Here is a 13,726-nt window from a genome sequence, read left to right on the forward strand (position 1 = left end):
ACCGGACCTGGTGGAGTGGTTCAACCGCCGGCCGTGGTGGGCCTGGGGTTCGTAGATAGTAAGTGCATTAATTGCTGAGTGAACCGGTGAACAGGGAGAGCCATACGTTTTGATGGTCCAGTGATTTGGAGATCATCTTGAGCCGTGTTCATTAATGGCTGAGTGCACTGGAGGCCTGCAGAGACCACACGCATTAATGATCGGGTGTGCCGGATGCCTGCGAAGGTCACGTGCCTTAATGGCTTGACGACGGTAGCAGAGTACGATGGAGTTGGATATCTAGTTGTCAGATTCTCTCTAAGGAATCAGGCTGGGGTCGAATATTTGGACAAGGCATTTTAGGGCTCGGCACCTGGTCGGGTGCCGAGCCGAGCTAGTTGCTCAGTGGGGTGCCTCTAATTTGAGCGTCGCGAGGTCGGCGCGTTCTAGTCGGCGTTTCCTGGTCGGGCGCTTTCTGGTCGGGCGCCTTTCTGGTCGGCGCCTTCTGGTCGAGCGCCTCCGGGCTGGCGCGACTTGGGTTTTCCCCCAACAAAAACTATTCACCAAGAGTTAAACTATCAGTGTTATTGCACAATTCTAGGAAAGCCATTAAACAATGGAAGAGAAATATTGGTAACTTCTTGACCAAATTTATGAACTGCAATTGAAAGCAGCACAACCCAGGGGCCTAAGGGAACAACAACATAACCAGCTCTTGGCCTTCCTTCGAGAGTATCGAAAAAAACCTTTTCATATATGCAAAAGGTTTGCTAGAGGCAGAAGTCTCGAGTTGGTTGGCTGAAAGAAGGTGATGCAAATGCAAGATTTTTTCATCGATCCACCATGCTTAGAAGAAGGTGGAACAAAATTCACATACTTCATAATGTTTAGGGGATAAGGGTTGATGACATTATAGGTATTCATACCTTATTGGTGTCTAATTCCAACAGAGATGAGAAGCTCAGGAGTCCATGGAGGACATGGAGTTACTTTAGCTTTTATCTTCTATTACAATAGATCAAAATGAGTAATTGATTAAGGGAAGATGAAATTGAAGAAGTACTAAAAAGCATGTTTCCGGATGAAGCTCTTGGCCCAGATGGTTTTCCAAATTTCTTCTTTCAGTATTTCTAGCATATCATCAAAACGGGGGTAACTGTTGCAATCAAATACTTCGTTAGACATAATTTCTTGCCTAGCTCATGGAAAAGAACATATATTACTCTAACCTAGAAAATCTAATCCTGAATTAATGAATGATTATAGACCTATTAGTCTATGGTCTACAAATAGTGGCGAAACTTCTCGTCAACAAGATAAAACCTATTCTCCCTAAGCTGGCATCGGCTGAACAAGGGTTATTTGTTCAAGGAAGGAACACGGTAGACAATATTTTGCTACCTTAAGAAATTAATGCATACTCTTAGCAAGGTACCTCCTTTCAGAAGCTTGATGAAGCTTAAAATAGATGAGAAAGCGTATGATCGTGTCCATTGGCCCTTCTTGATTCATAATTTGAAGCAATTCGGGTTTCATGCCAAGTTCATAAGGTGGGTGGGGGCATGTGTTTGTACCTCAGTTTGCTTTGCTTGTTAATAGTACGTACGCCAACTCCTTGGTTTTTACCATTTAGAGGTCTAAGGCAAGAATACCCTCCCTCACCATATTTATTCATCCTATGCTCTTAGGTTCTTTCCAGATTTCTGAGCTTATCAACCTAGAGGAGGGCCTGCTGTATCACCTTTTTTTTTTTTTTTTGCTGATGACTGGTTATTAGTGACTAGAGCTACATCATCTATTCTTCACACTTATAGCTCTCTTTCTGGTCAAGCAATAAATTATTTTAAATCCTACATCACTTTTAGCCCATATATGGCACCTGCTGTCAAACAACAGGTTTGCAATCTTCTAAATATTTCATCAAAGAGGGGAGTTTGTAATTTGACCTTCTCATAAATAAGGTGACCATAAAGGTTGAGAGCTGGAAATGGAAGGCTCTATCATTAGCATCTAGCAACCTTGCTCGAATAAGTGTTGTCATCGGTCCCACTTTATCATGGGGCCACCCTAGTGATCAAAAAGCACTTCATATGATCTCTTATGCGTATGTCCAAACAGCAAGTGGGTCTCGGGATCTCTACGTTATTGGTGCGTCGTCAAGCTTGCCGATGTAAGTTAGCTGCCCAAGTTATCTGCATCCTTCGTCCCTTTGGGCTCAGATGATCTGTTCAAAATACCATTTTACTGGTTCGTGAGAAATTGAGCATTGGTAAGAAACGACTGCGGACCAAACCCTAGGATTGCTCTCTTTCTCTTTCAATTTCAAAGCGAGGAAGGACGAGGTGGAAGGGTCGTTGCATCCCTTCGCTCTCTTTATTGAACCTTGGATGGGCTATGTTGGTATGGTGGCTCACCTATCCTAGCCACGTGTCGCCCGAGCGTTCATCCTCAGATGATCCACTGGATAGCCATCGGACTCCAAGTGTCTAATTAGCGTGCTGATATTTCCGTTATAATCAGGACAATTTGGAAATAGCAAGGATAACCATGCCTCTCATAAATGCGATATCTGGGAAATCTCATAAATGTGATATCTGGGGAATCCCAGCATCGAACTGGAAGGACGGCGTGGGAAAGCAATTGCATCATTTTGGCTCGACTTTGTGGGCTACCTCGGTGGTCAGCACTACTGGTGAAACTACTTCCGCCACCCACGCTGATAGGCCTATCTCAGTTATAGAAATGAGGGGCAAGTGATGAGCCTTGGAGCCCATTACAACTCACTTAAAAGATTGGCTAACCAACACACTCCACAAAGCCTCTGAACTGTAACCAGGGTCTGCCACGTGGCAAGCCTGAGAAGTGTGTAGGTGACCTTTTGAATTTCAAAATCTTCTGCAGCTGGTAACCCCTCAGCGATGATCCCTGGTGGTCTCCAAAATTGCACCTATGAGATGTGCACGGCGTGGTGCACGTGCAAAATGTTCATGCATAATCCTCAGAACGTGCAGTGGCATGCCAATCATAGTCAACCCATGTGCCCAAATCCTTCAGTGATGGGTGTTAGAGGGTCTTCCACTGGATACTCTTAGGCAAGAGGACTTTTTTATCTTTGCTATTTTAGGTCAAAGCTTAACCTTAGACCAAAATCTTGGATGCAATCTAGTTCCTCAAGGTTTCTTCGAATGGGTTGTAGCTCTGCACGACTAAGCAGTTCACCGTCTATCCCTCCAGCCCCTTTTGCTCAGTGCCTAGGTAAAATTGGTCAACGGCAACACAAATAAAAGAAAACTCCATGCAATTCGAAACAAAAGTTAACAATGAAATAAGAAAAAGCAAACAAAAACCAACAACATATTGATGGCCAACCCGAAAGAATAAATAAATAAATAAAGAGATAAAGAAATATAGCTCTTCAAACAACAGGGAACAAGCCAAGAACTGAGGATGGGAGGGAATATATGAACACAACTCCAATTTTATTCATGGAGTCAAACTTGGAGGCTTCCATGGATTGAGAGCAGTGAATGATGAGAAATTTTGAGGAGGAGAGGGGTCAACAAAGAAGTTTATGAGGAAGACAGGAGACAAGCAGAGCCAAGAAGAGATATAGATCGGTCCTCAACCTCGATTGGACTTGGTTTATCTCCAAATTTTAATTCCTACCCGAAGAAAAATTTTCCAAGGTGCATGCAAGCTTAGACTGAAGTAAATGCCAGACCAAGCCAGAGTCTGGTATCGGCAGCATTTTAGCAGCCCATGCCCAGTCTGGCACAAAAATTAAAGACCTAGGCCTGACCCGTCCAATCTAGGCAAGTGAATAAGGCGGATGGGTGGCGGGAGGCATAGAGAAGAGAGAGGAGGGATTTCTTATTTTAATGTTCGAATGTTCATAAGTTTTTTTGTGGTGGTTTGTATGAGAACCCAAGCAATCGATGACTAGTTAAAATCATAGGATTTATTTTTTTCTTTTCTGGTTGCATGTATGGGAAAACTATTGCCAAATCATAAAGGCCATTGTATAAACTCGATCGAAGGCTTTTAGATGCTTATGTCTAGCAGAGTGATAGAAAATTGTATAATGATCCATGGCTTCAAAAATTACTCAATGATCCAAATGGTGGTTAATTTTTCTAGAAATGTTCCATCTAATAGGCTATGCACTCAATTGATAGACTGTAGCTTGTGTTATATCAATAATTGATCAAGGAGATGGGGATTAATCAAGTTTGCCTATCTCATCATCCTCGTGGTGATCTGGTTGCCCTCAAAAACTCTCCAAAGTATTTTGCTCGGAACCTCCAAGCCCATTTGACTGCTGGGACGAGTAGACAAGAAGTAGCTGACCTCCGAACCCGAGGTCCCTCAACTCAGCTCAACAACCTTAGTTGAGCAAAACCTCTACCCCAAGCACATGCAAGGTTTCAGAAATTCCATCATATGCTGGGCAGTTACGACATATCCCCAAGTTATTGCACCACATCAGCAGGTTATTACAATATGACCTAGAGTTTGTTGGAATATGCTTTGCCAAAGATGCAGGATCCCAGCTATAAAAAGGCCCATAAGACTATCCACGAAAGTAGGAGAGAAGAACACACCACCACTCTTTAGTATTAGCATTATTATCCATTTTTTTCTTCTTCCTTACATCCTACCAACAACAACCCTCTCTGACTTAAGCATCAGAAGGCCAACTGGAACCAATTCGGTGAGCTCTCTGACCCTTGCTTGTTATCTTGTAGATCCACAAAGGTGGTCTGCATCGATGTCCCGAGATCAGCAGCAACATATTGGTGCTGTCTATTGGAAGGGAGGAAGAAAAGCCATAAGCTCAAGAGGAGCAACCATCGAGCTTCTGTCCAGCCTACTTATAGCGGTTTCCCATGCAGCCCTTTGAGATCTTAGTCTTCCTAGCTAGCCGCAGGAGCTATCGATGCTGATTGACTTGACTTGCTTGCTCAGCAAGTGCAAGCCCTAATAATAGTGGTGTCGGCAGTAGCGGGCCAATAACCCCCTTGCTAGCCGATCGGACAACCGAGATGCCTTGGCACAAGGTTGTAGCCGCCACCATCCCTGTAATAACCCCAAACTTTTTTTTTATATATATAAAGAAGGATAGAATAGTCCTTAAAATTGATATAAGGGGTAAAATTGGAAGGAATCAAAGATAATGGCATAATTGTAGATACGTTGAAGTGGCAAGGACAAAATGGGAATTTTGGTGTTTGATGTGACTTAATTAGGGGGTTTGGTTAGCTGAGGCAGTGGATTTGAAACAGAGAAGGGAGGGGTCTCAAGCGGAGGAAAGGAAAAGAAAGAAAAGAAGAAGAAGAGAAGGAAAAGAGAGAAGAAGAAGAAGAGAAGGAAAAGAGAGAAGAAAAGGGAAGTGTCGGTCTCCTTTTTTTCGGCGCAAGGATCCAATCCTCCGAAGAGAAAGAGGTAAATACCCATCCCTACCTAATCTTCTAATGGATGTGGTTTAAAGAGGTTAGATAGGAGTGTTAGAAGTGGTTAAAAGAGAAAAAATCGGAATTCGACAAGGTTCTTCCGAGACTGCGGAAAACCTGTGTCGAAGTCCTGACTTCAGCGAATTGTTTCGGAGGTCAAACGGCCTCCGATAGCAATGCATGTTACTCTTTGGAATCCGCCATGAGTGTAGAATGTTAGGTAAAAATTTCATAAAATTTGGAGTTCGGTATGAGGTTCAAATCCGGGATGAAGTAACCAGAGGTCAGTCTGGGTTACTGTTCATCCGGATGAAGAAAGATGAAAAAAATGGTGTTGGGTCAACTCAAAGTAAGCCGGAGTCGACTCAGGGCTGAGTGGGGTCGACCCAAGTCTGGTAGGATCGACTCTCTCAAAAAATTCCAGAGAATGGAGATTTTCGGCTCTGTGCTTGGGGTCGACTCAGGGTAAGCTGGGGTCGACCCAAGCGGGGGTCGACTCTCAAAGTTGGGGTCGACCCAAGGTTTAGTAAAATTTTGGATTAGAAGGGAAGAGGACAACATTTTTCATTCGTGGTCTAATCAAACAACATGTTGCTTCTAACATAGGGATTGCTAAAAGTCAAATTCGGAAAAAAGAACCGATTCCCAGGCTTGTCATGACTTTCTGAAGCAGCTCGTTCAGTCTCCGTCTCAGTCAAAGGAGAAGTCTAAGTCACCTTTCTTTGACGTTCTTTCTAGAACCCCAAAAAAAGACCTAGATTAATATTAGCCGCCTATCCCAGAATAGACTGGGATGGAATAGAAAGAACGCGAAGCGCTATAGGGTCGGTTTGTTTTTGGGGGGTGGGGAAGAGGACCTCCTCCAGTAAGGAGAACTTTTTCCACTAAGACTCAAGACCTGTTCCTTTCGCACACCTTGACCCTATAGCATTAGTCCAAGGTGTGTGTGGGATACTCTTGCATCATGATTCATGTAAATTGAGGATTAATTAATAAGAATAAGGAAAAAAGAAAAAAATGTTAATTAAGGGGGGGAGTTGAGTCAACTGAAACTTTTATGCTTACAATTGATACGTAGGTTATTAGGCCTTGATACAAGAATAAATATGTTATTAATGCATGTTTCAGTTGGGCAAAGAACTAAGGATCAAGAGGAAGAAGTCCCCTACTGCGTTCTATAGAGTTTTCGAGGCGTATCAGGGCTGTGCCAGATTGACAAGTGAGTGGAAGTCATGTACTTTGCACCATGAGCATTCTTAATTCATTTTCATGAATGTCGCCCAGTGTAAATTGATTCCACTTGTGCATATTGATTGATATTGTAGTAGATTCCTCTATAATCTTGTTTCTCCATGCTTGATTAATTTGTACATGCATGCATTTGAGAAAACATTGAGAGGAATTACAAGTAGGGCTGGAAGTGGCTCGGGCCGCCTGCGGGCTGGGCTATGGGCCCGGCTCACTGCCTTTCGGGCCGGGCTCGGGCTTAATCATTCAGCCCATTTCTATTTTGGGCTGGGCTCAGGTATTTCATTGGCCCGGCCCGGGCTCGTCCAAGCCCGAGCCCATTTCCAGCCCGACGCGGGCCAGTCTACCGAATCATGAATGCCTTAGCCCGAATCAGGAATGCCTTAACCCGATTGCCGAATCACGAATGCCTTAGCCCGAATCGCGGCCGAGTTGCCATTAAGGATTTTAGATTTGCAGCCCGAGGGATTTGCAGAGAAGGCCAGCAGAGGCGGCGCGGACGAGCGGTGGATCTCCTCCTTCATGAAGCGCAGCAGCGAGCCCTTGGCCCTGGACACCCCCCGCATGTTCCACGCGGTCTCCCCGATGTTGCCGGCCTCCTCCTCCTCCTCCAACCCCCGCCAGCGGCGGGCAGCCCCAAGGGGGGCAAAGCCGGAGCCGGGCATGTCGTTGGCGTACTCGACGGAAAAGGGCTTGTCGGCGCAGGCCTTCCAGAAGAGGGTCTCGATCTCGAGCGGGGAGAGGAAGCTAGCAGTAGTCTTCTTGGCCTTCTTGAGGTAGGCGCGCTCGAATTGCTTGGCCTTGGTCTCGAATTGCTGGAGCGTGTAGTGCTGGTCGTCGGGGGCAGAACCCGATCTGCTGCTGGCGGGTGGCGAAGGTGGGGGGCTTCTTGGGGTTGAGCTCGTGGGCAGCGAAGGAGCGGTTCAGGTTGGCCAGCCCCAACCAAAGAAGCCTGTTTGGATGGTAGGTGAACATGGAGCAGATTGTTGAGAGTCGGTGTCATCTGGCGTCACACTTCTGAAAAGCTTGGAATATTTTCTCATAAGATGCAATAAGTAAGCCACAATGGATTCCTTCCTCTTGTCTTCCTCAGCACAGGCTCTTTCAATCAGCTTCTTGAGAGCTCTTCTCTCAGTAAGAGCTGCTCTAGAGGATGTAATGCCCAGCTTTAAAGCAGCTTGGTGGAAAATTTCAAGTTCAATGCCATCGTTGGAATCACCATTAAATTGTTTTTCCTTCTGAAGTAATGTGATTACTTCCTCACCTACTTGCTTCTCTGATGGATCCAAAGTAAAAACAGTACCCTCCAGCTGAGCAACAATCTCCATGATCTGACAAGAATATGCGAAAATATAATCTTCAGTAAACAAGAAACGTAAACTTTGTCAAAGATAGATACAATTAGATGGATATTCAAAGCCAAACGGGCTGGCCCAAACAGGCCCGGGCCGAGCTCGGGCCACTTTCCTGTAAAATTGTTCGGGCCTCGGCCCGGCCCGAAGCCCGGAAGATAATTTCGGGCCGGGCTTGGGTAGGGGTGTGGCCCGGCCCGGCCCGGCCCACTTCCAGCCCTAATTACAAGAGGTAGAAGAGTAGTCAAATTGGTTCCAAATTGTGAAATGACTTCTTTTGTAAATTGATTTCATTTCCTCTATTTCAAAGATTTGTAGAGCCTTTTCAGTGGTATATTGAGTTGCATTGCACTCCCTTGACCCCTCTCTCCCAATCCTGATGTTAGTTTATGATTGGGTCGTGGTCGAGTGAGTGGTAGTCTTGATTATACTCCTTTTTATTAGAGTATTGGGAGGGTGCATTATGGCATTTATGCATGGCTTGGCAGTATCTACAGGACACCTATAGTCGATGGGGTTAGACATCGGCCTGTGTGCACATAGTAGCCTTTTGGGTGGGCGGAGCCCAGTCCCTTCCTAGGAGGGGACACGGCCCTAGGCGTAGGATCGGCCAGTCCCGCGACTTATATATGGCTTGTCGTCGGGCAAAGTAAGACCCCGCAAGGTGCCGTTTAGCATATAGATGTGAGATGTTTCTATGGATTTCTGTTCTGGATACTGGCCAGCATTTACATTATCAGTATGGTGTCTTATCCTGCATATGCATGTGATAGTAGGGAGTTGTTGTGGTTCGCCTGGGGCGTAAGACCCACCTTCCGACAGCTGTCTAGTGATGACTTCGCATATTGACACCCCGATTTGCATATCTCAGTGTTATAATCTATTGAGCATATTCATGATGTATCATTCATGTTTATTTGATTATTCTATATATGCTCCCGATGAGTTAATTATGATTGTGGTGATACTGTGATGATTTACTCCATATTTCTTATGTTGAGTTGTGTGCATCCTGTTATTGATGATTGCTCATATGCTCTTCAGATTTCACCTTGAGCGATGATTATATCTTGTCTCATGTGCATAGTACTCTCTACTCCACTCACTAAGTATTCATATACTCACTTCCCAGTTTCGTGTTTTTGATTGCAGAGCAGACGTTGTATAGAGAGAAGCAGGGTTAGAGATTGCCTGCTAGCTGTGCCGCTCCATAGTATAATGTAGATAGAGGTTTATACCTTTTGGTGTATTATAAAACTTCTGTTGTATATAGTGTATAGTTACAGTCATAGATTCTGTTGTGGATATGGGTTGACCATGGATGGATTGGAAAGTAGGTATATATATATGTGCTGATCAGTTGTGTGCCTATGATGATATATTGCGACATCTTGTCCAGGTTTATATTGTAGTAGGTTATATGCGCTGTTCTGACAGGTAGAGTTGTTGTATGTATTGATATATCCTGACAGGTAAATATAGAAAAAATGTGATTATTTTGTGCATATATCATGCCAAAATTTCCAGGATTTATTGATGATTGATAGGTAGTAGGGTTCTACGTGGTGGCTGGTGGCCTTATGCCTACCCGCACCCTAGGACCGTCGCGACCGCCCGCTGGAAGCGGGGTGGGGGTCGTGACAATCCCGAACACTCTAAGTAGGGTTGGGGGCATGATTACTTTTTCTCTGGCATAAGTTCCAACCCTGATGAATCTTTCCTGCACCATCCGAGAGAAATCTACAAGTAGGAGGCAGACCTTCTCCATGATATTGAGGAGATATATTAACAAATGAAAGTCCTACAAGAGTAGAGGACCAAAGGTGAAGATGATCCATAGGTGATCAGCGATCTTCCCTTCACTAGGGAGATCCTAGAAGAGACTACTATAGAAATTTAAGATGATGATATTCGACCACTATGATGGCACTATAGATCTAGTGGACCATCTAGGAAAGTTCAAATATTTGATGTTGCTTCAAGGATCCAACAATGCTATAATGTTCTAGGCATTCCCATCACTCTTAAAAAGACTGCTTGGCTCCGAATTTCAACCCTTTGGTTAGGATCGATTAGTTCTTTTGATCAACTCAACCGTTGTTTCATCGGCTACTTTCTTAGTAGCAAAAATAGTAGAGGGTCTCCACTGTCCTGTTCACCATCAAGCTAAGGGAGGATGAGACCCTCTGAAGCTATATTACCCGATTCAATGCTGGAAGCCTCGCAGTGCATGAGCTAGACCGGTTCATCATGGTGGCCTTAGTGATGAATGGTCCGAAGATCTTGTGCTTTTGCTTTTCGCTGGATAAGAGACCTTCAAAGAAATTTTCCAAACTCCTCTCTCGAGTGGATAACACATCCAAGACAAGGAGACTATGACAGCTCAAAGAGCGGTAGAATGAGGAAGGAATGGCATAAAATGACCAAGCCACGAATAAATGGATGAGTCGAGAAAAAACAATGGGCGAGAAGAAGGGGTCACTATGCGACCTCGGAACCTCTGATGTTCAAGAGGTAGACTGCCCTCAATGCTCCAAGGGCTCAGATCATGGTAGGGGTACCTCGGTCAGTCTTGGAAGATAAAGGCCCTTGCTAACAAGAGGGACCCAAATAAATTTTGCTAGTTCCACAAAGACCACAGGTTCGATACTGAAGAATACTTTCAGCTGAGGGATGAGATGGAAGCCCTTGTTTGATGCATCTTTATGTCGACAACCAACGAGAGAGTGTAGAGCGGAATGAACAAATTGTAGAGAGGCAACACAGTAGTTGGCCACTTTTCAGGTTGATCACCTTCATCCATGAAGGGGTTCCAATAAGAAAAAGCTTGTGACTCCAAGACCTGAGTGACGAGACAAAATTTCAGAAAAGTCAAGATCACTAGGCAAGAAGAGCGTCGAACATCATAGCTTTGATATCCTCAAGGCTGACCACAATAAAAATTGTGAAATTAAATTTTGTACCCTTTGTTACTAATACATAATAGAGTTGTGTTTCAGCTTATCTCTAATATTGCTTTCTACCTCGCCATGACTGACCCATGGAGATACCCCAAGATTGGCTGGGATCTCCATTCCATGAGTCTAGGCAGATAGGGAGCTAAATCTAGAGAATTGGGACCTCTATTCTATGAGCCTACATAGATAGAAAGCTAAACTTGGAGAGCCAAGCTTCACGTACTCCTGTGGAGATACCCCAAGATTGACTGAGACCTCCAAGAAGTCCTAGTACAAACTAAGCCCGAATGGGAGGAGGCATGCTTGATTCAATCACTCAAGCATTGCCAACTAGAAGAACCCAACCAATCAGAAATCTTAGTACAAACTATGTTTGGATGGGAGGAGGCATGCTCAGTTCGATCATCCCGAGCATTGTCGACCAAAAGAACCCAATCGATCATAAATCCAAGTACAAATTAGGCTCGGATGGGAGGAGGCATGCTTGGTTCGATCATCCGAGTGTTGTCGATTAGAAGAACCCAACTGGCTATAAGTCCTAGTACAAACTAGGCTTGGATGGAAGGATGCACACCCAAATTGATTGTTTGAGTATCACCAATCAAAAGAATCCAATCGATCAAAAGTCCTAGTATAAACTAGGCTCCGACAGAAGGAGGCACGCTCAGTTCGATATTCTGAGCATTGCTGACTAGAAGAACTCAACTAATCAAAAGTCCTACTATGAATTGGGCTCGGATGCGAAAAACCATGCTCGACCTGAGCACTGACGGTCTAAAAGAATCTAATTGATCAAAGGCTTAAAGGCCCATGAAGGATTACGCTTTACTTCAACAAGATGATCTTCAAATACTTCTTATGCAGGTGATATTTTTGCCGACCTCGAGCACCTCATGAAATTTTGGTCTTATTAATATAGTTAGAGGACATTTTGGATTATCTTCATGGGCGCTATAGCCATTATGGAATTATGCTCGAAGCATTATCGTGATATCTCTAAAGCGCTTGGGGCTATCTCGGCTGGTCTCTACTCGAGCTCAACTCGTCTTACTATGATTTCATCTCATTATGATCTTGTAATCTCATCCTCATCTTGGCAAGGCCTCATCTTGAAGCATTCACTGATCTCAAATCCTTGGATTTGCTTGGTTGCGACCTTACCTTGGTCTTCTGGCTTTATTCAACCAATCGTGAAAAATTATGTCTCTGGCCTATCTAGGTCCACCACGGCACCCTTGAGATAACCTCAAGCGAACATCCAAAAACCATGAGAAAGAAAAGGTATGCTTGGAAATCGTTCTATTTCAATAATAATGTTTGATTACATAGTAGGTCAAAGACCAGACCAAACCACTACATTACAAGGAAAGGAGGTTCGGACTAGCCGAACTCCAGCCTCATGAGGTTGACAAATCCGACAGGGTCATTATGACCAGAAGGCTACCCTCCATCTCATCTCATGCCTTCACCTTGGAGGCTCAAGGAGAAGACCAATGTGGATTTCTACTCTCCCTACTCCGATGAAGGGTGCTTGCTCACCGAATCTCACCTCCTCTTAGCACAGCTCCTATTCGGTACAAGGTGGATTAGGTCAGGTTGAAGCTTCATTGTTCCTTTTTGGTGCTCCTAGAAGCCTTGCAAGAAGGACTCAGTGATCTCCTGCTAGAAGTCGATTGAGCATTTGTACTTCTAAACTATTTGGAAAGCCCTCCTTTCGACCTTTAAAATTGGCCGCCTGGTTGCCTGCAGTTCCCTTTAGATTCTAAAAGCTTGGAGTTCAGCCGCCTTCACCCTATCCTCAATAACCCTCGGCATGGCCTCCACATCAACCACCTTCCTACTAGCATCAGCCTCCATGGTAGCCATCTCGACCCTTACCCTGCTCCAAAGGGATCCCAACTCAGCCTCAACCTTGGCCACGTTCTCCATGGCCCTTTATAGAGCCGACTAGAGCATATTAATGTGGCGTTGAAGACCTTCCTCCTATGTAAAGTCCATGAAAGCTCTATCCTGCAATGAGGAGAAAAGAAGGAATCTCTCAAAATGATAGAAAAGACATTCAGGATCCTTCAAGAAGTAGCAGATTGGCAAGAGGCCATTCTCCTCTTTTTATAGAATTTTGGATGGCCTGGATCAATCCACCTAGTTGAATCAGCGAACATGTGTCGCATCCATACCACTTTGGATGGTCAACAATGCCTCAAGAGGCAGAGCGTCAGGACTCATCCTTCAGGGGGACACACAAGAGTTATTACCCTCTTTAAAGCGACATAGAGTCTGACAAAGTGGTTACTTCCTTTGCCTGAACCAACGAGACGTTTCGATCTCAAAAGTAGGGAGAGCCAATATTATGGTAATAAATGATCAAGAAGATGTGGCATGATTAGGCTCATCCAGCTTATCATCCTTGTGTCGACTCAGGTGCTCTTAGAAACTCCTCATGGCATTTTGGTTAGATCCTTCAAGCCGACCTAAAGCCGGGATAAGTAGACCAGAAGTAGTTGACCTCCGAAGACGAAATCCCTTAGCTCAGCTCGGCAACCTCGATCGAGCAAAATCTCCACCCCAAGTAGATGCAAAGTTCCAGCAATCACATGCTAAGCGGTTACGGCATGTCTCCAGATTGTTGTGCTACGTCAGCTAGTTGTCACGGCATGATATGGAGTTTGTTGGGATATGATTCACTGAAGATGAGGGATCCCATCTATGAAAAGGCTAGAAAGGCCATGCATGAAGGTAA

At 44.6% G+C, this 13,726-nt stretch overlaps 1 protein-coding gene across 1 annotated transcript in view; it reads right to left on the reverse strand.

The window, feature by feature from the left end:
- The window catches only part of LOC149751455 (uncharacterized), a 40,912-nt gene extending 27,997 nt beyond the window's left edge, over positions 1 to 12,915 (reverse strand). Inside the window, exons 1-3 of the mRNA XM_089926898.1 lie at positions 12,778 to 12,915; positions 7,691 to 8,008; positions 7,088 to 7,492 (exon numbers count right to left, since the gene is read on the reverse strand). Coding sequence (XP_089783024.1) covers positions 7,088 to 7,492; positions 7,691 to 8,008; positions 12,778 to 12,915 — 861 coding nt within the window. The remainder of the gene's footprint in view (positions 1 to 7,087; positions 7,493 to 7,690; positions 8,009 to 12,777) is intronic.
- Between the last annotated feature and the right edge of the window lie 811 nt (positions 12,916 to 13,726).

The sequence above is a fragment of the Phoenix dactylifera genome, chromosome 13 (assembly GCF_051530095.1).
Source record: "Phoenix dactylifera cultivar Ajwa chromosome 13, Ajwa_hap1_PhDact_Kaust_v1.1, whole genome shotgun sequence".
Classification (NCBI taxonomy): Eukaryota; Viridiplantae; Streptophyta; class Magnoliopsida; order Arecales; family Arecaceae; genus Phoenix; species Phoenix dactylifera.